Source organism: Oncorhynchus gorbuscha, linkage group LG17 (genome assembly GCF_021184085.1).
Source record: "Oncorhynchus gorbuscha isolate QuinsamMale2020 ecotype Even-year linkage group LG17, OgorEven_v1.0, whole genome shotgun sequence".
NCBI lineage: Eukaryota > Metazoa > Chordata > Actinopteri > Salmoniformes > Salmonidae > Oncorhynchus > Oncorhynchus gorbuscha.
This window is the reverse complement of record NC_060189.1, coordinates 24,856,271-24,880,711: the sequence shown is the minus strand read 5'-3', so window position 1 is coordinate 24,880,711 and position 24,441 is coordinate 24,856,271. Positions and strand designations below refer to the sequence as shown.

Genomic DNA, 24,441 nt, shown 5'->3' with positions numbered 1-24,441 from the left:
CAGCAGGTCATCTCCATGTTATGTGATGAATGATGTGCTAAACTAAATGTTTTTCTCAGCTCAATCCCCCGAATTTACACCCCGGCCTAAGTGTTACTCCCTTTTGAGTTACAGTAGGACAGGCAGTGACCAGCATCAATCAACCAAAATCTCAGACAGAGAAGATGGAGAGCGCTGCAGAGAGAGAGATTTGGTTCATGTCAATTACTGCTTTATCACCAGAGCAGACAGCCAGCTCATGGATGTGACTTTTACAATGATGCAAGCAAATTGAATATGCAAATGCTTTGTGGGATAAATGAATCCAATGTGTTGAATGGAGTTTGGGCAATCTGATACAGTACATAACTTAGTCCCCATCTCTCTCTCATCTCTCCCATTCCCTCGCGCACACACACACACAAAGCTTCGCTTAATACTTTCAAAAATGTTGTACGTCTGCATTTTGAGGGCAAGAAAGCACATTAGCCATGTAGCGGATAAGAGTTCTTTGAATCCTGGGGATGTGATGTATGTGACATTTGCATGATTAAGTGGGATGATATTCACTCTGCTCTCTGGTTTTCAGATGAAGTCCCTCTGATCTGTATAGCCACAGGGAAGGGGCCAGCCAGTACACTGATGTTACATAATCCCAAGGAATAGCCAACCAGAGCGAGGGAAATTGTGCATCGTGTGATTGATTACAAACCCTGAACTCAGCATTACTTCCATCGCACTGACAAACAAACCAACATGGTGGAAGAAAAACAATAAACATTGTCATCTTTTTTTCAGTAGTATGTCCACAAAAGATCACCTTTATTTACTATTAATTGAGTAAGAACACAACACATTACATAAGTATAGGATGGGGTCCATTTTACGAGCTGTTTGTTTGAGGGAGTATGTATTTGCATTAAGTGTCATGTGTTTTTGGTTAAAGGATAGTTGAAATCATTGCTGTTCGCAGCTGAGTTGACGAGGTAGACATTGAGACACTCATAAACAGAATATCATGTTATTTAAATGTACCAATGCAATTCACACACACAAAACAGGCCTACTCACAGATCTTTGAAATCGAGACAATACACACAGCAATCTGCCTAGTGCCATGTATAGACATATTAGAAAATGTGTTCAAGTCATAGGTCTGGTTTCCTAGACTCAGATTAAATTTATTCTTGAACTAAAAAGCATGTTCAATGTAGATTCTCTATTGATAATGCTTTTTGATTCAGGAGAAGGGTTAATCTGGTAAGGGAAACTCGTTATGCTAGTTGGAAAGTGGGAGAGAGGAACAAATCTGAATTAGTAGTGCTGCCATGGCCTGAAAATAAAGCTCACAGGTGATTGAAAGTAAAGATAAAGTGAGATCTCCTTTAGACATGGTAATGAAATGGTTGTGTTTCCAATGCCAACAGACATCCTTGTAGGGATCACACATTGATAATATGGCAATTATACTGATTGAGGAGAAATGTCTCTCTTACACTTATCATGACTTAAGGATAAAAGCTCACTCATCAATACTTAAAATGCTTAACAGCCTTGTGCTGCAAATAAAAAGAAAAATACATGGATTTGACATAAATGTTGTGGTTAACGTAACAGTTTGTAAAAAAACTGTGTTTGCAATGGCATATAGTCATTCACATACGTAAAACACTGGAAAATACAAAAATACATTGTATAAAAGTAATCTCAGACTGAAGCAATATTCACCACATATCAGCAGATTGGAGATATAGTAGTGTAGTGTTATTATCAAATACTTGGTGTATTGTAGCTAACTTGGCATTGTGACTTTCAATGTACAGGAAGATAACGAATGATACACACTGTATAGAAGCATATAGGTAAATGTGTTCATAGCAGTAAAAAGGACATACACATCTCGAACTATCTCTGTCATCTCTAACTATCATCTCTGTCACCTCTAACTATCATCTCTGTCATCTCTAACTATCATCTCTGTCATCTCTAACTATCATCTCTGTCACCTCTAACTATCATCTCTAACTATCATCTCTGTCATCTCTAACTATCATCTCTGTCATCTCTAACTATCATCTCTGTCATCTCTAACTATCATCTCTGTCATCTCTAACTATCATCTCTGTCACCTCTAACTATCATCTCTAACTATCATTGCTTACTATTTCAGGTTGGATGTAGTGAAATTTGTTTATCAATAAATGCTTTACGGTTGTCCACAGAAAGATACTATGAGCTAAATAGGGGAGAAAAAATAGGGGAGAAAAAATGTCTGAATAAATCCTGGCTTTGTTTTTTTACCTTTATTTAACTAGGCAAGTTAAGAACAAACTCTTCTTTTCAATGACGGCCTAACAGTGGGTTAACTGCCTGTTCAGTGGCAGAGTGACAGATGTGTTCCTTGTCAGCTCGGGATTTGAACTTGCAACTTTTCAGTTATTAGTCCAACGCTCTAACCACTAGGCTACCCTGCCGCCCTATTTGTCAATGACCTATTGGGTCCAAAAAGCCTAAATAGATTACTACTATATTTCTGGCCTGTTTACAACATATGATAGCAGTATTTACAATATATAGATACAGTATGTGGTTCAACACCACTTTACATTTACAATTAGTGAAAACTGAATGAGCCTAAACTAAGTCAAGCCCAAAGACCCTCAAGCAAATAATCTACTGTTGAGTTCCATTACATCAATTAGCTAGAACTCGGGAGGAGAATAACCATTTATTTTAGAATAAGTAACAGTCAGTTGAAGCCTATTGAAATATTATGGTAATACGCATATGGCAACGTGAGCTTTACAACCTCTACTGTCAGAGCAGAGGAGAGGAGAGTGCCAACATACACATTTCAGACAAAGGTGCCCATGGACACCCTAACAGTCATAGAGATCACATAGAAAAGCTTTAGAATACATGAACAGTTCTTGTCATTTTCTATTTAGCATCATCAAAAGTAATGTGTTTGTTAATAATACCAATTGATTTAAGAATCAAGTTCACCTCTAAGGATTGTTACACTCCAGGTCATGGAGACACACAAAGAAAGGAGAGCATTATTATGTGCCATTATCAGGTCCCTAGCCTAACTCAAAGATATAAATATAGAATCATGATAATCACTCTAAACAATAATCTTGGACATACTGTACTTTTGTGATCAATATTTCTATATCACTGGTTGATTTGGGAGAGGGCCCATATTGAAGCTGCCCATTCCAGCCAAGTAATGCAGCCAATATAGCCAGTGTTTGACAAGTGTGTGACTAAGATACATCACAAAAATCACCACAATCAATGTAATTATTTGAGTAGATACACCAAGGCATTATTTACAGAGCAATTTCAGTTATTACCTTAATTTAACCCTATGCTTCCTCTAATATGAGGAACTCAAACTGCAGACCAAGGGTCTGGTTGACCCATAACATCCCCACAATGTTATAGCAGCACTCTGGCAGCTACAACATCCACAGCAAAAACAGTTAACTCTGAACACCAGGTGATTCAACCATTATTTGTTGTGTCAAGTGTGATAACGCCATTCGTTCACCATATACAGCAATCAAACCTTTATGCTGTGAGTTATACAACCTTACTCCATAGCAACCATGAGGGTGATTAGACAGCAACTGGTAGCAGACCCCAAGCGGATGTTTCAGTCAGTCTTGTGTTCTCCGTTCTTGGCCCATCCTCTGCTCATGGCCGCCACTACAATGGTGTACATGTTGAGCCAAGCCTGACGCAGCGGGGCTGTGTACCCCTGACCCAGACTGCACTGCAACATGTAGAGAAGGGACTCCCCCACCACCTGCAACATACACACACATGCATGCAAATATTCTGAATATTGGCATGGATTGGTAAATTGTTGCAAGTTGTGTTTCATAAAAGTTGTATAGTGTACAGTACACACAGTATGACAGTAATGTATTAGAGTAAGTGATCAGAGTGACAGTAGTCTTACAGAGAAGGACTGGGTGTTAACCCCGACTGCCTGGTGCTTTTTCCCCAGGTTGAGCAGAAAATCCTCCAAGGTATGGAGGTTGTCCAGGTGACTGACTGCTGCATCGATCACCAACATTACCTGGACACACAAGCACACACACACACACAAACACGCACAAGAATGTACGCACACACACACAAACACACACAAAACAAAGAAACGTGAACATACACCAACATGCAGCAAGAAGTTAGACATTTCCGTGGATTTGTTTCCATGAATCAGCCATTTAACTGTCAGTTTTAACAGTGATGGGCTGAGCAGAGTTACCTTTGTGACATGGTCCAGGAACTCAGGGCTGGAGAGGCAGTCTTGTATGGTGCCACAGTTTGTGTTGTAGTGAAAGAGGTTGAGGAGTGCAGGCTCTAGTTCAAACAGTCTGCACAGACACAGAACACAATGCAGTACTGTAGGTGCAGATACTGTAGATACACATAGTCGTAAGTCACACAATAGTTCTGATTTTAATGTCTGGTGTACGCTAATAGGACTGTCGGAAACAGTTCTTCTCTAGCGTCTGTTTTAGTAGCAGCAGTTCCAAAATAAAGACTATTGCAGCCAGTCGCCAAGCAACAAGTCAAGCCTCCAGTCCCGGTATAGGGAGTGTACGATGCACTATCTGTGTTGGTTAAGTGTATTTCTCTCTCCAAGTACTGTTTACTATGGTGACTACATTATTTACACTATGTTGCACTATGCCGGGATATTTTCAGTGCAGACAACTGCAAATTGTAGTGAATGGTTAGGTTTCAGTCAACTTTCTTACAAAACAAAATGCTGCAGAAATATACAAACACTCTGTTTTGGTACACATACAGTAAAGGCTCATATATACGAATCACCATGAAATCTTCATGGAGGAACACATGCAACTTCTTCTAACACCTTTATTCCCTCCATTCCTAACTGCTCAAAATAAAAAGCTTTAGCTCAGAACTGTACCTGGAGAACATGATGACTCCGTGTGGAACTTTGTTCCTGCCAAGACTCTCCCAGCTGACTCGGATCAGCTCCTTCTCTTTCTCTGTCAGCTTCTCCATGCCCAGGGTCGCTCAATGTGAGGACTAGTTCTCGTTGCAGGAATACGCCAACCTCTTTGCAGGATCAGAGGAAAAGCCTCCGGTCTGGGCAACCCATTACACTGTTGTAGACTCGGCTTGGGAAACCTCTGACGACCCACCTGGAAACTAAGTGTAAGTACAAGAGGGAAGACATAACATAGGAAAACCAAAACAATAGAAAGAGGAACTTATGATCGTTGGATGTGTGCAAATCCCAGCATACCTTGGTTGTGAGACTCTTTTCTCCTCACAAGGTGTGTGTGTGTGTGTGTGTGTGTGTGTGTGTGTGTGTGTGTGTGTGTGTGTGTGTGTGTGTGTGTGTGTGTGTGTGTGTGTGTGTGTGTGTGTGTGTGTGTGTGTGTGTGTGTGTGTGTGCAGAGCTGCTTTGGCAGGCACCCTTGTGCACTTACTTGCTCTCTTGCTCACGGTGCATTCAGAGAGAGACAAGTCATCCGCCGCTCTTATCTGTCACACTGACTGCTGTCTCTGTCCCTCCCCCTTTCTCTCTCCTGCTATGCTCTCTCTCCAGCGCTGTGGATTTGTTCACCCCACTAAAGAAGGAAAGATTTCTCTCTTTTTATCTGTTGAGTATGTGATGAGCTACAGCTCCTCCTGCAGGTGAACCAAGGGCTGTCAAAAACATCAACCTCCCCATAAATAAACAAACACATATAGGGTGTACCTTGACTTGCACTGTCACCTCCAGAGGAGGCTGGTGATAGGAGCTATAGGAGAACAGGCTCATTGTAGTGGCATGGAATCGAGTCAAACATGTGGTTTCCATATGTTTGATGTGATTGATACCATTACATTCATTCCATTCCAGCCATTACAATGAGCCCATCCTCCTATAACTCCTCCCACTGGTCACCTCATATAAGGTTAGAGTGCAATGAACTAATGCGGGATAAGTAAACAGTTCATCATAAGCATGATGTTGCATAATGGGGAATGTCAGACCCCAATTGGGGCCCAAATGAACATTTTAGAGTTGCTCTTTGACCTTGCTATGAATCTTTCTACCATCAGATAGTTTTATGCCCAAAAACTACACTGAATGAAACTCTGTAGTGCTTCAACCACAGACACTTAATCTGGAGCACTTGAATAATGAAATGTGTGGGAATTTTTATAATGTAGCTGAAGTAATAACAGACTTGAGGGCTCCACCTTTGCAAAAGTATATGGTTATTGTTTAACTGCTTGGAGAGGCGTCTTCTCAGACACTCAGATGACCAAGTCTGGTGGCCAAACTTACAGCATGTCATTACCCCACATAAGAGATGGGTTTTTTCTCAGCCATGCTATTGCCTGTTTTATTGGAATGCTTGCTCAACCGTTTCATTACATAGGTTTTGTCCCACACCTTTAAAGTTAGGATGTAATTAAACAGCCTTGCCCTACTATTCTCTGGGCCAGAGAGGTGATAGTGTTGTATTCAATATGATCTTATGCTGTTAGCCATGGCGTTCTCTGTGTTTATAGTAACTTCTGTATGGAATACCCAAGATGGTAAAAAGCAGTCTTCTGCTTGACCACTGGGGGGTGTAAAGAGGAGAAACATGGTTTCCATGACAACCTCACTGGAGCCCTTGAACTTCTGTCATGTGATGCTTGAGCTCTCTTGGAACTGTCATTCAAGCATCTCCAACCAATGTGAACCTGGTTTGATTGATGAGATTTCAGCTGATTGATGGGATCACAGCTGGTTTGATTGATGGGACTTCAGGCCTACTGTACAGTGTAAAATACCATTTAAGGTCACTAAAATGACTTCCATAGCCATCTTTATCCGAATACAGCCAAACATTTGAGGTGGGACTTCACATCACGGTTCTGTGATGGTACCTTCCAAATGGCCATATAAACTGGTCTCCATGGAGACAACAAGGTATGGCTCTAGAATGGGTCCTTGCTATCCGGGATCCTTGGGACGTCACTACCCCATTGAAGTTGAAATGTAAAATGGTTATGGTAAGGGTTAGGGTTAGGGGTTAAGGTTTGGGTTAGGGTTTAGGGTAGAGTTGCCCCTAGGATTCCAGATAGCTGTTAGCCTTTGGAATGGTGGTCGGCTGCCAGCTACAGTGTGTAGGGATCTGTTGTCAGCTTCTTTGAGTGTGTTTCATCAGCCAACTTGATATCCAGTAATGTACATACATATTCAGATATTTCCATCTGGTTAGCAAAATCCCATAAATACATGGCTGTAAACTGCTTCAGCTCACTGTGGAGGCCAGTATTAAACCCCATTTGAAGTGGAAATGGGCAGAGAGCAGTGCACTGAATGCCTTTTGTGATGGCAGAAGCATGTCTAGACCTATATACTTAACTGGCACTGTGGCTCTTGAAATAGCCAGAGACCTTAACCAAAGCATCAAAGAAATGTCCATTTCTGACGTTTCCTGTCCTTATTGGACCTGTCCATTGGCAACATATTTATGGCCTTGCATGACAGATTTAATATCGTACTATAATATCCCTTAGATCACTGTCAGCACTTTGATTTATCAGTGAGGGATGACATACTAACTACACCAGGACCATTCAGAATCTGTAGTATTGGCCTATGTTTTGTTTTTAAAATTGTATAAAACCAAATAAGCCCTTGGATAGTCAGCTTTAATAAGGTTGAAATATTATGCAGCCATACATTTAATATTCCATAATACCCTGCCATTGTAAAATTCAAAATGACTTATAAATATATAGTTATATAAACCTTTATTAATTTTCTCACACTTACTCCAGTTAATATCAATTTAAAAGCTCCAGAGGCCACATGTCCCTGTTTAGAAAGGTCATAATCCATAACAAACATGTCAGACAGTCAAAGGCCGGGTCAACATAGTTCAATTAGACTAGAATTATTTTAGAACATAGTGCTCTTTGAAACAAAATGGCTATATGGAGTTTCATGCCGGGTCGACCTTTTTGATCATACATTTATTTCCACTCTGGTTTTCACGCTCTCTTCCTCTACCTCTTCAATTTTCTCCCAGACGTCTATGTTTCCATCCCTAAATCAGACATGTCGGGTTAGAAAAGGTCTATATTGTAATTACATCAACGTTTTGCTTGGCTGCAGTATTTGTCACCTCTTCACTAAATACTTTATGACAGTCTCCCTGTATTATGTAACACAACATTGTATAAATGACCAAACCACATGGCGCCCTTGGAGTTCCAGCTGCAGTGGTATTCCTAGTGGTATTATATATTGTATGAATACAACTAACAGTTAGTGGGTAGACACACTGCTACACACCCTTGTTGTCATTGTAAGTACCTTTTCTCCATGTTACTCTCAATACTTCGGTCATCACAATCGTCATCAGATTTGAAGATTGGTGTCGTTTCAAACTCTCATTCAAACCAGCTTCACTCTGCATAGTCGCTCTGCGTTTTTCTAGAGCAATTACATCAAAAGCAATGGAATAGAAAAGGGGCAGTTAACAGTTCAAAGGCTCTTCTCAAGTGTTTGCAATTCCATAAATGTAGTTTCCAGGTCATTGCAAGCCCATAGTTTACCTGTGACACCTATTCAAAGAGGTAAGGATGGTCAGTGACTCTGGTCTTCATATCCTGTAGCTCCTTCTTATACTCTTTCATCCTTTGTTGCTCAGACTCGCTACAAGTACAGAGCCACAGACACATTAGGTAAAGAAATACAGTACAACTCTTTAATCAGTCTGTTCTTTTTAGTTTTCATCTAAGGAATTTCCAAGTACTCACCAGTGCTGTTTCAGCTTCTCATCTCTTTCAGACTGCTGTGAGGGTCCATAACCTTGGCACGGACAGCCACTGTCTTCTTTATGGCCTGAGACCTCATCCTGTGCTTCCTCATAAACTCTGCACTCTCTTGCTCCGTGCTCTCCCTCTGCTCCACAGACCTTCTGATGGACCATAGGACAGAGAGAGTAATAGTCATCTTTACTGTGATCTGTGCGAATGAAAGAGACACATCTGATAGTGAACTTCACAGTTCCCTCTTACCTAATGGCCATACGGTGTTTCCTTGCTGCATCTGTAATGTAGGTGGGAAGCGTATCTGTAGACAGCGATGTTAAACCACCAAAGGAATTGCTTCTCTTCAAAAAGGCACTGACTATGGATTCCTGAGAACAAAAATAACACGAGGAAACAAACCAAAGCCAAAGTAATAAACATATCAGTTCTATACTGAACTAAGTTCTATTTGCAGAGTGTTACAGTAAGCTCACTTGTTCTCTTTCAGAGCTGCTCCTGTTTGTTCTTGAGGGCAGGGTTGATGTCCGCAGGTGGAAGGGCTGACACTTGGTCACATCTTTCCTCTCGGCCCTCCTCAAGGCTTCCCTGTGGAAAGCCTTGTGCAGCCTATCAAAGTCAGGGACCTGGGAGGTGGTCTGATCCAGGAAGGCCAGGACCTCCATCTTAGTGTGCTGGGAGCTGTGAGGTTCAGGGTTCTCAGTATGAGTTTGGTTCTCTATAGGTGCTGTGGACTTCCTCAAGTTCTCCTAGGCCCTCGGCTGGATGCATATCATCCTGCGCAGCTCCTCCTCTACAGAGCATGCAGAATTCAGTGGGGGGGGGGGGGGGGGGTAGATTTAGAGAGGATAATAATACATTTATAACACCATTTCCTGTACCGTAGCAACAGCTCAAGAGATGTTTTTTTAGGCAACATACCTTTCAAATGCTCTCCATCAGCTTCTCTCTCTTCTTCTCATCTCTCTCCAGGAAGCTGAAGGGCTTCTGCATGGAGAGCATGAAGTCCTTCCTCTGTTCATGGCCTTCCTTCCTCTGCCTCTGTCGCACCTGCATCATATAGGTGCAAAAACACTTGGACAAGCACAGGAACAGCACGGAACTTCCTCTGACACTCCGCCTCCTCTTTCTCCTCTTTACTTAGTTGGTGCTGCTCTGTTTCTGTTGGCCTTGATGCTGAAGTTGCTGTGATCCTCTCTGTGTGACAGTTGTGACGGATGCTCAGGCTGCAGAGGATGTGATAGACCTCTACGATTGTCTGACCTGTTGGGAGGTCCTGGAGTACTAGACTATCTGTCGACATCTGCTGTCAGCATAGAGTTCTGCTGGATCCTTCTCTTCAGGCCCTGTCTCCTCTCTGTCTCCTGCAGCTGCTGCTTGTGGGCCTCCTTCATTGCTTGCAGCTGGTGTTGGAGCAGCACGTCTGATCTCAGGCCATCCTCCAGGAAAGCCTGATGATCTACAATGGTCCTCTGCTCCTGCATCCTAGCAGCAGTGTGTCCTCCTGAACCCAACACTCACCAGACAGCTATGGAAAGAAAAAAAAGGAAGACATTTTGATTATATTCCAAAAACACCTCTTCAAGAAACACCTCTCACAGTGAGAAAAACTCAGCTATTTTTATTTTCCACAGAACTGACAAATATCAGGAAAAAAACAGGAGAAAAGCTCCAGCAGCACATGGTGTGAGCCTGCGCAAGGGTTACCCTAGCAACCAAACTCCTTCTCCTAACATTAGCAGAGAGGTATTCTTATGTCTATGGTGTTAACATAGTACATGCTAAACTACTGTTTTAGGGCAGAAAATAGCATTGTTTCACAATGCATAACTACAATCAATTGTGAGATTAAAATATAGTGGAATGTTGAAAAATAGATATTCGAAAATAACCTGATGCTCGTGCACGATAGAACTACCGTAGACTTATTCCAGCGCAACATTCTTATCTCCTTCTTCCTGCTTCATAATAAAGACAGTCATATATCGACGTCATATACCCACACACACTGTTACAATGTTATAACTTTAGAATTACTGGATAATGTTTAGCAAAACCAAGATATTTGACTCCACCCCCTGCAGCCCTCTAACGTTTGATTGGCTGAAGTAAAAGCTTGAGGTATCGTGTTCATACATTTTAGGAAGACATTTTTAATGCAAGCGGCGTGTTAAACTGTATCTCTTGTACATTGCCCTTCTGAATTCGGTTTTGAATTATGTTTTAATATGAATAGCACCAAAGTGCAGATAACTTGTGAATAAAACTAGTGCGGTTCCTTGTTGTGATTGGTTAAGCAGTACAGGAAGTACCTGCCTCGGTTACATGTTTTTTTTCGCCTTTGTTACATATATATATATACATATACAACATGGCTGGATTATAGAATAGCCACCGCTGCGAATAGGACATATGCAAGGCGAGTTTAGTCCTGATTAAGAACATCCCAACAATACAGTTGGAGTTGTTTTAGGGTTAGACGAGTCCCACGTTACGTTGTTTTAAAGATGCATAGTCTCACTAAAGCAACGCTGGTTTTAAATGGAATTGGGCGGCGGTGTGTTGCTATGAATCGTTTTTCAGGAGCAAGAATCATTTGCAGGGGACTCGCGTGTGCAGCAGAACATGGGGAACATGAAATTAGCTTTATGATGTCATTATATCTGGAGGAGGAATGGTTGGGACCGCTATGGCTTGGTCTTTACGTGAGTCGAGGTGATCTCCTGAAGCTGCCAAGAGACAGCCCAATCTGCCCCTACAGTTGCCCCCTCTAAATTTATTTCTATAGCCACAACATCATAAACCCCGCCCATGTCTACAATTTATCTACATAAAATACAATTTTAAACTAAATCTTAACCACACTGCTAACCTTAAACCGAACCCTAACCTGAAATTAAGCACATTTTTTTGCCAATTTTTACTTTGTCGCAGTGTCATCTGATTTTGTGGCTGTGTCATCTGATTTTGTGGCTGTGTCATCTGATTTTGTGTTTGTATAATCCGATTTTGTGGCTATAGAATTGAGTGGAAACCCCTCTAAAGTATTTGTCTTAGTTCTATGTTGCTTAAGTAAGGTATAATTAAAACAAACATGTAGAGGAACTTTTTAATTTCTTGTTCTCTTTAAAACCACAAGTGGTGCCAAAATGTAGGCTATAACAATGCTTCACTGCTCTGAACATCATATCATTAGATCGTCTGTCTGTTTATCATTTTGGACGCTGCATCAATCAATTTCATAGATCCTCATTATTTTTGACAGGCACGGATCCAATCTTGGAGGGGAAGAAGATTCTGCTGCTTGAGGCAGGCAACAAAATGGTGATGGACAAGGTCCCAGACGCCTATAGTACCAGAGTCCGCTCCATCAGCCCAGGTTCTGCCACCCTCCTCAGGGGTGCACAATTAGCAGGTCTGTTTTCCATTGGCAGCTAATAGCATCAGAAAAATGGGGGAAACCTCTCTGCCAGCAGATACACATGGCTACAATAGTATGGGGTTCATAAAGAACAGTAGGAGTGAATAGTTGTTTATATCCAGTTTGGTAGTCAATATTATTGCCAGGGTTGGTTTATCCAGTTAATATGGACAGTATATCTTATCCAATGACAACATAGCTCTTGTTTGGGGGGCCAGCTTGCTGTCTGATTGAGCCTATTTGAGGTGTGGCTCAGTAGAAAAGGTTGTCAGGAAGTCGGTTAGGGATCAGTCCCATTCTGTCATGTCGCACATGCTTAGCAGGGATCATACCTGGCCTCTAGTCTACATCAGTCATTGATGGGATCCTCTAAACTATTATTCATGTCTCCTTGGGTTTTACTTGACACACTGATGATGAACTGCATGTCAATAAGGAAGTGAAAGTAGTTATTTGGATACCCATCACTATGTCATGCCCAGTTAAATTGACTTTGTCCACTTCATATCTCATTTGATCAAATTCCTTTAACAAGTCATTATGGTGCTTGTATGCCTCATACATAACATTCCTACATTTTATAGATGAGCATCTTGTAGTATATAAAATAGTGTGTGTGTGTGTGCCTTTCAGGTGTTGGAGCATGGAATCACATTATGAACATGAGATGTAAGCCCTATCAGAAGATGCAGGTCAGTTTTTGGAAACTCCACTCTACCACAAGCACTAAAGGTATTTTTTAAATTTGAAAACCCCTTTTATGTAGATGGTTAGTTACACCACTATATACTTACTTCCTTGCGTCAGTAACTTGTCTGGCTATAGAGTTTCAGGAAAATGTCATCTCCACTGCCATTTAACCTCCACTCAATCATGTACTTTGCTGAACGTGCTGTACAATGCCATTTTCCTCAGGAATCTATCTGTTCACAACAAAAAGGCAAACCAATAGTGGTTTAAAACACGCATTTTGTTCATTCCTCTGCCTAATTTATACATCCTCATAGGCCATGCAAATGTAAGGGTGCTTTCAAACCCAAAAGACAGGAGGAGGTACATTTAAAAAGATGACCAAAACTCCCTGGCTTGGTGAAAGGTTTGGTTTTCCTTCTGGCCACAGTGGCAGAGTGTTTATTTATTAGGAGCACATTTAATAGGAAGAATAAATCTATTTGGCAGCTTTGACTAGGCACTCATTCTCTGTGTCTACTAATTATAAAGATTCATGTGACAAACCGGAGACAGGAGATGAAAGATGACAGGATGTATGGATGTCAGCAGCAAAGTGACCCTGTTTTACAGCTGTGGGTACAGGCTGAGTCCCTTCTGTAAGATGTGGTCAGTTTGTATCAAAGACCAAACCTCAGAGTTTCACTCATGGCCAAGGATGTCATCATAAAATGCCATATGGTGATTGTGGTGATATACCTCTCCCATAATACCTTAACTGCTCTGCTCCTTTTTCTGCTGGTTTGTTTCCTGATGCATATTACAAGGATAGAGGAGCAGTGCGTTGAGGTTAACCTAAAAAAATATCTTCACTATCCCAAAAAGTTAACTACTGTCTTAAAAAGGAAATATAACCTGAAATAGGGTTTTGAGAAAGGAAAGGTTTCCCTATGAGTCATTAGTAAGCCATTTCCAATGGTCTCTCCCTTGTCTGAGTGTTAGGATGGAAAGATAAACAGGTTTTAAAGCTCCCGTTTGGGGATTTCTCCTAGCAAAGAGGACAATAAGTACATAGCAACAAATTTCTTATCAACAGAAGTATTATTTTTCTCCAACTTAAAAACTACTTGCAGTTTGGTTTCATTAAATCTTTCAAGCAGCCAACCACTTGTCACAAGTTGCAAACCCACCACCATTAGTGGTTTTCTTGTAGAGTAAAACCCACTCCTTTATGTTGGAAAAAAGTAGTTTAGCTGTGTTACTTCTGAAAGATAAGGTCTGTCACCTTGGTAGCAAAGCCATCAGTCCTACATAAGCATAAACACTTTCTGCGTTGCATGGACCGTTTCGACCGTTTCAGAAACCATCTCAGACAGTCTCAATTGTGAGCCACAATTATGTTTTCGTTCTGACTCTCAACTGTTTTGGGATACATGAACAAATATTTACTTGCTCAGTAATGTTAACTAATGTTTTACTGTAGCTTACTTATTTGTTGGGCCAAAAATATTGCCATAAATCAACATCACTAATGACCTTTCATCGTGCTTCAGTAAACTTCCATAGAACCAAGTCAACCATAGAACCAGAAGGGTGTTGGTGACCTTCCTAGAACTTAGTTTGGTACTTGAAGTAGTGGCTGCCAAGTTCTGGCTGCAGATGAACAACTTTGATGTGTTCAGTTCAATGAGGCTGTGCTTCTTTGGCCTGGCTAAATATAGGGAAAGGGGGTGCATTTAAAGATAGAGTTGTAGACCACAGGGATAATTGGTCTCTCATTTAGGTTTGGGATGCCTGCTCAGATGCCCTGATTACATTCGATAAGGAGAACCTGCAGGGCGAGATGGCATACATTGTGGAGAACGACATCATTGTGGCAGCCCTAACAAAACAGCTGGAGAATCTGTCTGGTAAGAAAAGCAGCTTCATGTACAGTCCAGTTGCATTGATGATTTTCACATGAAACCCTCTCTATGCACCAGCAGTGATGTGACTCTCCTTAGAAGACCTCTTGATTCCATTGACATCCTGTTAATGAGCACTGGGTCTGGCAGCTCATGTAATGTCACCACATTTGTTCCATCCTGTCCCTGTGTTTTATTTATTTGTACTTTCCCCAGTGTCTGTTTTTAAAGACCAGTGCAGCTCTTGGACACATCCAGGTTTTTCCTGCTATTTCAATCAAGCGCCATATTCCCTGTTTGCCAGTGAAAGCACTCCATAGACCCAGAGCCATGGGAAGACACGTGCAGTGGTCCAATGACCTATTTAATATTGACATGTGCTTGCACACCATGAGGATGCTAAAGTGCTGACGTTGTATTTTTGCTGAAATTAGACAGACTTTTTTTTTAGGTTCACAAATGAAACTTGAGCACTGCTGTGTGATCGACTGTAAAACTACGTATTTATAAACAGCCTTTTTAACATTTTGCACTAAACAGATTTTCCTTACGTGCATGAAGTTGGTCCTCTACTTTCTTTTTTCTTCCTTTGTTCGTGATGTTTCTCTGCTTCTGAGGAAGTACATGAAAAGCATGCACTGAGCCAGCTGGTTTGTAGTAACTCTGCTCTCCAATCACTGCAAGCCAATATTTGTCACTCGTGTTCAGGACTAGTAGTCAATCTGCGGATGGGAACCTCTTCAAGTGGGCAAAGCCAAGTGTAATTCCAGATCCTTTCTTGTTCGGGATGACTGGCTACTGATATTCCAAGAAAGTGGGAGTTTTTAGTGCAACCCCAGCATGCTGGCAGCAAGTGGAAAGTGTGGCATGGTCGGCTTGTAGATAAACACTATTAGTCAATCCTATGCGGCAAGCCAAGACCATTTAGAAGATTGTCAATGTGAGCCTCGGCAACTGGTCCCTGGCAGAGAGGGAAACCAATGGTGTTTTACGAGGTGGTTTGTAGATCCTCCACCGCTTTAGTCACTTACAGCCAAACCTTACTCTCTCTTTTTCCTTTTTGGAGGGAACATGTAGCAAAGCCTTAATTAGTGTGACCAATGCTGGTCCCTTGTTTAGTGAAAATAGGGGTACGCATTTGACCTAAAACAATTCTCTGTGGCGAACCCAGGCTCTGCTTTTGACCAGCTTTTTCTCTGTGTTTTGTCTGTCAGATCAGGTGAAGGTCCAGTACAAAACCAAGGTGGTGATGTACACTTGGCCCAAGTCTCACCAGGTAGCTGAATCCATCCCCTGGGTTCAGGTCACCCTGGCCAATGGACAGACATTTCAAACCAAACTACTGGTCAGTCCAACAGCTGAGTAGTAACTCTTTTATTTTATGTATGTTGTGAATGTTATTGTTTTTTAGCATTTGACCATGATGCTCTAGGCTATAACCACTGTGATTGGCTGTTTTTCAGATTGGAGCAGATGGGCCAAATTTGATGGTGAGGCAGGAGGCGGGGATATCCCACGGTCAAGTGGAATTACGACCAATCAGCTGTTGTGGCTGTCCTGCATCTGTGAGATCACCAACCCACCATGTATTACCATATAATAACACCTAGAGGGATACTCTATTATTTTCATGTTTTACAGTATTTATCAAATTTATTTATAAAGCCCTTCTTACATCAGCTGATATCTCTGCACAGAAACCCAGCCTAAAACCCCAAACAGCAAGTATTGCAGGTGTAGAAGCACGATGGCTAGGAAAAACTCCTTAGAAAGGCCAGAACCTAGGAAGAAACCTAGAGAAGAACTAGGCTATGAGGGGTGGCCAGTCCTCTTCTGGCTGTGCCAGTTGGAGATTATAACAGAACATGGCAAGATGTTCAAATGTTCATAAGTGACCAGCAGGGTCAAATAATAATAATCACAGTGGATGTCGAGGGTGCAACAGGTCAGCGCCTCAGGAGTAAATGTCAGTTGGCTTTTCATAGCCGATCATATACCCTTCTTATACAGCCAACAGAGACCAATGTTGCGTGGCAGAGGTTCCTTCCAATAGGACCCATAGCAATGTTACCGGTAAGTGTGTATGTTCAAAATGCAAATGATCTTTTTGCTGTTCCTTCTTTTTATCTGACATCCCCCTTCTCTCCTTCGGCTGTAGTTGTCAGACACAGAGAGCTCTTTGGTGTGGTCGACTAGCTACTGCAGCTAGTTGAGGAGAGCTTTGTGGACACCATCAACTCTGCCTTTGTGAGTCAGGCCTGACCCTACCAAATCAGCGAATGACAATGAGGAACAAGTGCCAAAATACAGCAGAGAGAGAAATGGATATCTGATATATCCATATGTGATATGAAAATAACATTTATGAATGGAAATGCTATTGTTAAAATACCAACATATGCACACTAAGTGCACCAATGAACCAGTTAGCCAATACCAATGGGTGCACTTGTCACTGTTCTCTATCTACACTACATCATACGTGTAGACAATGCCAACGTTGCCGGCCTAAAGTTGCTTTCCCAAGCCGGCTATTTTTACTGGTCCTGCCAATAGGGTCACCCCGGTTCAGTCATGCTTGCTTTCAGGCCTGGTTCGCTAATTAAACCTGTGGTCTGCCAGTGTTGGTCATTACTGCATGGAATGGTTTTCAAACTTAGCTAATTCAACAGCATGGCCTGACCAGCTTCTTCTTTTAATTAGAAAGGCTCCTGTAATGCCGCCAAACCATTTTGTTAGAAAGGAAAAGTACACACACTCTGCATTTCTGCTCTAGTTTGCATCTTTGTTAACTTCTTCTCTCTAATTGTCTACCACACCCCTCTCTATCTTTTCTGTACCGCCCCCTTCTCTGTCTGTCTATTCCTCTACCCTCTGTTACTGCCTCTCTTTTTCTGTCTCTTCCTTTCTGGCTTGATCTCTTCCTCTGTCTCTCTCTTCCTCTCTCCCTTTGTGTCTTTGTGTCTCTCTCTGTCTCCCTCTTATCTGTCGTCTTTGTCTGCCAGTGGCGTGGCAAGAATCGGCCCAAAAAGCCGGGTCATGTTCCTCCTGGGCATGGGCCACGCATCAGAGTACATCAGGCACCGGGTGGCCCTCATCAGGTAAGTCAACACTCATCCCTGTGGGACACTGAGTTATTGAACTTCACATCGGTTTGCCTTGGAAAACCATGACTTATAATTCACTTGGAATTTTGTAAATAGAAGGTTTATATGCCCTGTGAAGGTATAAAAGGGTCATAAAAACAATCATTATCGATTGCATCTAAAAAAAAATGGTTGGTTAATTCCTCAGCTCAATCATTGGTATTTCTGTTTATTTGAAGGGAATGCTTGCTCTGGTCCTACCCCATAGATGTAGTGACTAGGTCCTACCCCGTAGATGTAGTGACTAGGTCCTATCCCGTAGATGTAGTGACTAGGTCCTATCCCGTAGATGTAGTGACTAGGTCCTACCCCGTAGATGTAGTGACTAGGTCCTACCCCGTAGATGTAGTGACTAGGTCCTACCCCATAGATGTAGTGACTAGGTCCTACCCCGTAGATGTAGTGACTAGGTCCTACCCCGTAGATGTAGTGACTAGGTCCTACCCCGTAGATATAGTGACTAGGTCCTACCCCTACCCCGTAGATGTAGTGACTAGGTCCTACCCCGTAGATGTAGTGACTAGGTCCTACCCCGTAGATGTAGTGACTAGGTCCTACCCCGTAGATGTAGTGACTAGGTCCTACCCCGTAGATGTAGTGACTAGGTCCTACCCCGTAGATGTAGTGACTAGGTCCTACCCCGTAGATGTAGTGACTAGGTCCTACCCCGTAGATGTAGTGACTAGGTCCTACCCCGTAGATGTAGTGACTAGGTCCTACCCCGTAGATGTAGTGACTAGGTCCTACCCCGTAGATGTAGTGACTAGGTCCTACCCCGTAGATGTAGTGACTAGGTCCTACCCCGTAGATGTAGTGACTAGGTCCTACCCCGTAGATGTAGTGACTAGGTCCTACCCCGTAGATGTAGTGACTAGGTCCTAGATGTAGTGACTAGGTCCTACCCCGTAGATGTAGTGACTAGGTCCTACCCCGTAGATGTAGTGACTAGGTCCTACCCCGTAGATGTAGTGACTAGGTCCTACCCCGTAGATGTAGTGACTAGGTCCTACCCCGTAGATGTAGTGACTAGGTCCTACCCCGTAGATGTAGTGACTAGGTCCTACCCCGTAGATGTAGTGACTAGGTCCTACCCCGTAGATGTAGTGACTAGGTCCTACCCCGTAGATGTAGTGACTAGGTCCTACCCCGTAGATGTAGTGACTAGGTCCTACCCCGTAGATGTAGTGACTAGATGTCCTACCCCGTAGATGTAGTGACTAGGTTCTAGATGTAGTGACCCCCGTAGATGTAGTGACTAGGTCCTACCCCGTAGATGTGGTGACTAGGTCCTACCCCGTAGATGTAGTGACTAGGTCCTACTCCGTAGATGTAGTGACTAGGTCCTACCCCGTAGATGTGGTGACTAGGTCCTACCCCGTAGATGTAGTGACTAGGTCCTACCCTGTAGATGTGGTGACTAGGTCCTACCCCGTAGATGCAGTGACTAGGTCCTACCCCGTAGATGTAGTGACTAGTTCCTACCCCGTAGATGTAGTGACTAGGTCCTACCCCGTAGATGTAGTGACTAGGTCCTACCCCGTAGATGTAGTGACTAGGTCCTATCCCGTAGATGTAGTGACTAGGTCCTATCCCGTAGATGTAGTGACTAGGTTTACATGGCGGGGGTCTTTAGTTTTCTTTGCAGGGATGCAGCACACCGTGTCCACCCTCTAGCTGGCCAAGGAGCCAAAATGGGCTTTGGGGATGTGGCCTGTCTCACTAACTTTAAGGATCTGGGTTAGTGACTATACTAAACAGACACAAAACACAGCAGACATAGCCAGTGGTTTCTCATAAGCTTTTCCCATAATCCAGGCTAGGACGCTTGCTGTTGTTCTTGATTATAAAAAGAACCGGCTTTCCTCCAAAGTTTATTCTTTTTTTTCTCCCATTCTGCCAAGGACTGTACATTGCTTTTTCATAGAAATGGAAATCCTGTTATGTGAATCTTTTATTTGTTTTATTTTGAAGTCAGAATAGCTCCAATGTATTGACTGAATGCAACAAAAATTTAAATTAAATGTTCACAGGACCAGAATATGAAACTCTTTCCTCCATGATATGTAACCCCTGGTGTTTTGCTCTACTCTGTGCTGCGTTGTGCAGGGGCCATGTAACCTCTGGTGTTTTGCTCTACTCTGTGCTGCGTTGTGCAGGGGCCATGTAACCTCTCGTGTTTTGCTCTACTCTGTGCTGCGTTGTGCAGGGGCCATGTAACCTCTGGTGTTTTGCTCTACTCTGTGCTGCGTTGTGCAGGGGCCATGTAACCTCTGGTGTTTTGCTCTACTCTGTGCTGCGTTGTGCAGGGGCCATGTAATCCCTGGTGTTTTGCTCTACTCTGTGCTGCGTTGTGCAGGGGCCGTGTAACCTCCGGTGTTTTGCTCTACTCTGTGCTTTCTACTCTGTGCAGGGGTGCAGGGGCCGTGTAACCTCCGGTGTTTTGCTCTACTCTGTGCTGCGTTGTGCAGGGGCCGTGTAACCTCCGGTGTTTTGCTCTACTCTGTGCTGCGTTGTGCAGGGGCCATGTAACCTCCGGTGTTTTGCTCTACTCTGTGCTGCGTTGTGCAGGGGCCATGTAACCTCTGGTGTTTTGCTCTACTCTGTGCTGCGTTGTGCAGGGGCCATGTAACCTCTGGTGTTTTGCTCTGGTGTTTTGCTCTACTCTGTGCTGCGTTGTGCAGGGGCCATGTAACCATGTAACTGGTGTTTTGCTCTACTCTGTGCTGCGTTGTGCAGGGGCCATGTAACCTTGTGCTGGGTGTTTTGCTCTACTCTGTGCTGCGTTGTGCAGGGGCCATGGGTGTTTTGCCATCTGTGCTGCGTTGTGCAACCCCTGGTGTTTTGCTCTACTCTGTGCTGCGTTGTGCAGGGGCCATGTAACCCCTGGTGTTTTGCTCTACTCTGTGCTGCGTTGTGCAGGGGCCATGTAACCCCTGGTGTTTTGCTCTACTCTGTGCTGCGTTGTGCAGGGGCCATGTAACCCTCTACTCTGTGCTGCGTTGTGCAGGGGCCATGGTGTTTTGCTCTACTCTGTGCTGCGTTGTGCAGGGGCCATGTAACCTGGTGTTTTGCTCTAGTGGGTGTTTTGCTCTACTCTGTGCTGCGTTGTGCAGGGGCCATGTAACCCCTGTTTTGTGTTTTGCTCTCCGGTGTTTTGCTCTGTGCTGCGTTGTGCAGGGGCCTGTAACCCCTGGTGTTTTGCTCTACTCTGTGTTTTGCGTTGTGCAGGGGCCATGTAACCCTGGTGTTTTGCTGGTGTTTTGGTGTTTTGCTCTACTCTGTGCTGCGTTGTGCAGGGGCCATGTAACCCCTGGTGTTTTGCTCTACTCTGTGCTGCGTTGTGCAGGGGCCATGTAACCCCTGGTGTTTTGCTCTACTCTGTGCTGCGTTGTGCAGGGGCCATGTAACCCCTGGTGTTTTGCTCTACTCTGTGCTGCGTTGTGCAGGGGCCATGTAACCCCTGGTGTTTTGCTCTACTCTGTGCTGCTTTGTGCAGGGGCCATGCAGCATCTGTTGGAATATGAGGCGGAACGGCAGCGACACAACCTGCCCATGATGGCCGCCATCGACCTGATGAAACGACTCTACTTTACGCACCTTCGGTCTGCAAGCCACCAACACACTACCAGCCATAAAAGTATGCTGTCTCTCTCTTTACTAAAGTGAACCCCCAACTCTTCGATCACACAACACTTGTTCAAGTAGAATTGATCACTTCTTGAACCCCCAAGGTTGGGTCATCTCTCAGCAGTAATCCCCACCTTTGGCTTTGCCCATGACCCCACCCTCTTCTGATTACATGGCTTTTTACTTCAGCACTGCCTATAATTTCCATGGTCGAGAACCTACTACTACAGCAGCTAAGTTTAGCCCCAAATTTAGTATTACCGAAAGTGTGTGGGTGGGGTGCAGGGCTGGCCCCGGGGCTGCGTTACGGCGGTATTGACTTGTGTTTTCACACCCCTTTTATTACAGACCGCTCATGTGAAATGGCTTTATTTCATACTAAGTGATTCAGACCAAAGCAACCGTAACTGGTTGTAAAGGCATTTCCCCCCTGGAGACCCAAAGTTATGCTTGACATTTTTCCATATTAAATGTTCAGTTTCCCAGTTTACAGATATCCCATACAGAGGTTTGTTGTGCCACTTTTTATGCAGACAGGAAAGATGCTAGTAATTGGATTTAGTAACACTTGCTAGTGCCATACGCAGATGGATAAGTATGGATGGATGGATGGAAATGGATGTTTTAGATTTGTGAGTTGATCTGGTGATCTCGTTCTTTGTCTCTCCAGGAGCAGATCATGGCGTTTGCAAGCGAGTGACACGTACACTGGTCCTGAAGCGGCAGTTTGACGGGACTCCAAAGATTATATGCCACTGTGACTTTGTGAATGGAATGTAAAGTGTAAATTAATAAAGTTATATATTATGCTCTGTTATTACATGAACATCGCTATACCTGCATGTCTTTCTTTGTGTGTTGGTGATTTTGGAAAATTCCAAGCATCATTCTGTATCACAGTTTCACAATCTTTGCAGACAGAGTTCAGTGTGTCTAATCGGAGGGCATGCTGTCCGGTCCTCTGGCAGTCTCTATGGGGGTGCCACAGGGTTCAATTCTCGGGCCGACTCTTTTCTCTGTATATATCAATGACGTTGGTCTTGCTGCGGGCGATTCCCTGAACCACCTCTACGCAGACGACATCATTCTATATACTTTCGGCCCGTCATTGGACACTGTGCTATCTAACCTCCAAACGAGCTTCAATGCCATACAACACTCCTTCCGTGGCCTCCAACTGCTCTTAAATGCTAGTAAAACCAAATGCATGCTTTTCAACCGATCGCTGCCTGCACCCGCATGCCCGACTAGCATCACCACACTGGATGGTTCCGACCTTGAATATGTGGACACCTATAAGTACCTAGGTGTCTGGCTAGACTGCAAACTCTCCTTCCAGACCCATATCAAATATCTCCAATCAAAAATCAAATCAAGAGTCGGCTTTCTATTCCGCAACAAAGCCTCCTTCACTCACGCTGCCAAGCTTACCCTAGTAAAACGGACTATCCTATCTCCCTCACCAACTTCAAACATCAGCTATCTGAGCAGCTAACCGATCGCTGCAGCTGTACATAATCTATTGGTAAATAGCCCACCCATTTTCACCTACCTCATCCCCACAGTTTTTATTTATTTACTTTTCTGCTCTTTTGCACACCAATATCTCTACCTGTACATGATCATCTGATCATTTATCACTCCAGTGTTAATCTGCAAAATTGTAATTATTCGCCTACCTCCTCATGCCTTTTGCACACATTGTATATAGACTCCCCTTTTTTTCTACTGTGTTATTGACTTGTTAATTGTTTACTCCATGTGTAACTCTGTGTTGTCTGTTCACACTGCTATGCTTTATCTTGGCCAGGTTGCAGTTGCAAATGAGAACTTGTTCTCAACTAGCCTACCTGGTTAAATAAAGGTGAAATAAAAAATCAAATCTGTTGAAATTTTTATGACAGAAAATTTGTTTCAGAAAACATGTATTTAAAATGTTTTGCAAATGTATTGAGAATGAAATGCATAAATATATAATTTACTTAAGTATTCACCCCCCTTGAGTCAATACTTTATAGAAACACCTTTGGCGGTGATTACATCTTTGAGTCGTCTTGGGTATGTCTGTATCAACTATGCAGTTCTGGATTTGGGGATTTTTCTCCCATTCTTTTCGGGCTGATTTTCTCAAGTTCTGTTAAGTTAGATGGGGAGCGGCGGTGAACAGCAATCTTCAAGTCTTTCCACAGATTTTCAATGGGATTCAATTCTGAGCTTTGGCTGGGCCACTCAAGGACTTTCACATTCTTGTTCAGAAGCCATTCCCGTGTTGCGTTGGCTGTATGCTTGGGGTCATTGTCCTGTTGGAATGTAAGTCTTCACCCCCAGTCTGTTGTTTGCACAGGTTCTCATCAAGGAGTCTCCCAGTCCATGCCACTGAAAAGCATCCCTATAGCATGATGCTGACACCACCATGTTTCACAGTAGGAAAGGTGTTCGTCGGGGGATGAACTGCCTGGTTTTCTCCAGACATTGTGCTTTGCATCCATTCCAAATAGTAACATTTTTCTCTCACCAGACCACCGATTATTTTGCCTTATCTGTCTTTCATGTGCCTTTTTGCAAACTTCAGGCATGCTGTCATGTGCTCTTTTTTTCAAGAGTGGCTTCCGTCTGGCTCTCTCCCTTAAAGCCCAGATTGGTGAAGTGCTGTAGATATTGTCCTTCTGGCAGGTTCTCCCATCTCAGCTAAGGAACTCTGTAGTTTGGTCAGTGTTCATTGGGTTCTTGGTCACCTACCTGACCAAGATTTTTCTTGTCTGGTTGATCAGTTTGGTCTGAACGCCAACTCTAGGCAGAGTCTGGGTAGTTCCTTAGAAAGAAAATACACAGACAGGTGACCAAGAACCCAATCAAGTAGCGACATCTCAAAGGTGAT

General features: G+C 43.2%; 2 protein-coding genes across 5 annotated transcripts; one reads left to right on the top strand and one right to left on the bottom strand.

Annotated features, from left to right (window-relative positions):
- Positions 1-775: 775 nt before the first annotated feature.
- Positions 776-10,828, bottom strand: LOC124001099 (neuroglobin-1). 3 transcript variants are annotated; one of them, XM_046307648.1, is made up of 12 exons: positions 10,689-10,828; positions 9,718-10,324; positions 9,273-9,589; positions 9,046-9,167; positions 8,785-8,945; positions 8,581-8,680; positions 8,339-8,458; positions 5,463-5,603; positions 4,934-5,178; positions 4,262-4,370; positions 3,950-4,069; positions 776-3,793 (listed from the first exon to the last, which is right to left on the bottom strand). In XM_046307648.1, exons 9-12 carry the CDS (start codon positions 5,029-5,031, stop codon positions 3,641-3,643), a joined length of 480 nt encoding a protein of 159 aa, XP_046163604.1. In that variant the 5' UTR covers positions 5,032-5,178; positions 5,463-5,603; positions 8,339-8,458; positions 8,581-8,680; positions 8,785-8,945; positions 9,046-9,167; positions 9,273-9,589; positions 9,718-10,324; positions 10,689-10,828; the 3' UTR covers positions 776-3,640. The 3 variants fall into 3 exon arrangements, with proteins under 3 accessions (XP_046163604.1, XP_046163603.1, XP_046163605.1); XM_046307647.1 differs by having other exon boundaries at positions 8,339-8,680; XM_046307649.1 differs by lacking the exons at positions 5,463-5,603; positions 8,339-8,458; positions 8,581-8,680; ... (3 more) ...; positions 9,718-10,324; positions 10,689-10,828 and adding an exon at positions 5,276-5,413.
- Positions 10,829-11,120: 292 nt separating this feature from the next.
- LOC124001114 (ubiquinone biosynthesis monooxygenase COQ6, mitochondrial-like) lies at positions 11,121-22,575 on the top strand. 2 transcript variants are annotated; one of them, XM_046307681.1, is made up of 10 exons: positions 11,121-11,501; positions 12,062-12,211; positions 12,851-12,909; positions 14,670-14,796; positions 16,005-16,135; positions 16,254-16,376; positions 16,801-16,863; positions 17,796-17,891; positions 21,433-21,573; positions 22,234-22,575. In XM_046307681.1, the coding sequence occupies exons 1-9, from the start codon at positions 11,471-11,473 to the stop codon at positions 21,490-21,492; spliced, it is 840 nt and encodes a 279-aa protein (XP_046163637.1). In that variant the 5' UTR covers positions 11,121-11,470; the 3' UTR covers positions 21,493-21,573; positions 22,234-22,575. The 2 variants fall into 2 exon arrangements, with proteins under 2 accessions (XP_046163637.1, XP_046163636.1); XM_046307680.1 differs by lacking the exon at positions 22,234-22,575 and having other exon boundaries at positions 11,121-11,511; positions 16,254-16,355; positions 16,949-17,891; positions 21,433-21,486.
- Positions 22,576-24,441: the final 1,866 nt, after the last annotated feature.

Coding starts and splice junctions, on each gene's coding strand:
- LOC124001099 (XM_046307647.1), bottom strand. CDS start 5,031: ATGGAGAAGCTGACAGAGAAAGAGAAGGAGCTGATCCGAGTCAGCTGG. Junction 4,371..4,933: donor GGAGTCATCATGTTCTCCAG/GTACAGTTCTGA, acceptor GTGTCTGTGCAG/ACTGTTTGAACTAGAGCCTG. Junction 3,794..3,949: donor TTAACACCCAGTCCTTCTCT/GTAAGACTACTG, acceptor TGTATGTTGCAG/GTGGTGGGGGAGTCCCTTCT.
- LOC124001114 (XM_046307680.1), top strand. CDS start 11,304: ATGCATAGTCTCACTAAAGCAACGCTGGTTTTAAATGGAATTGGGCGG. Junction 14,797..16,004: donor ACAGCTGGAGAATCTGTCTG/GTAAGAAAAGCA, acceptor TTTGTCTGTCAG/ATCAGGTGAAGGTCCAGTAC. Junction 16,356..16,800: donor GTTGTGGCTGTCCTGCATCT/GTGAGATCACCA, acceptor CTTCTTATACAG/CCAACAGAGACCAATGTTGC.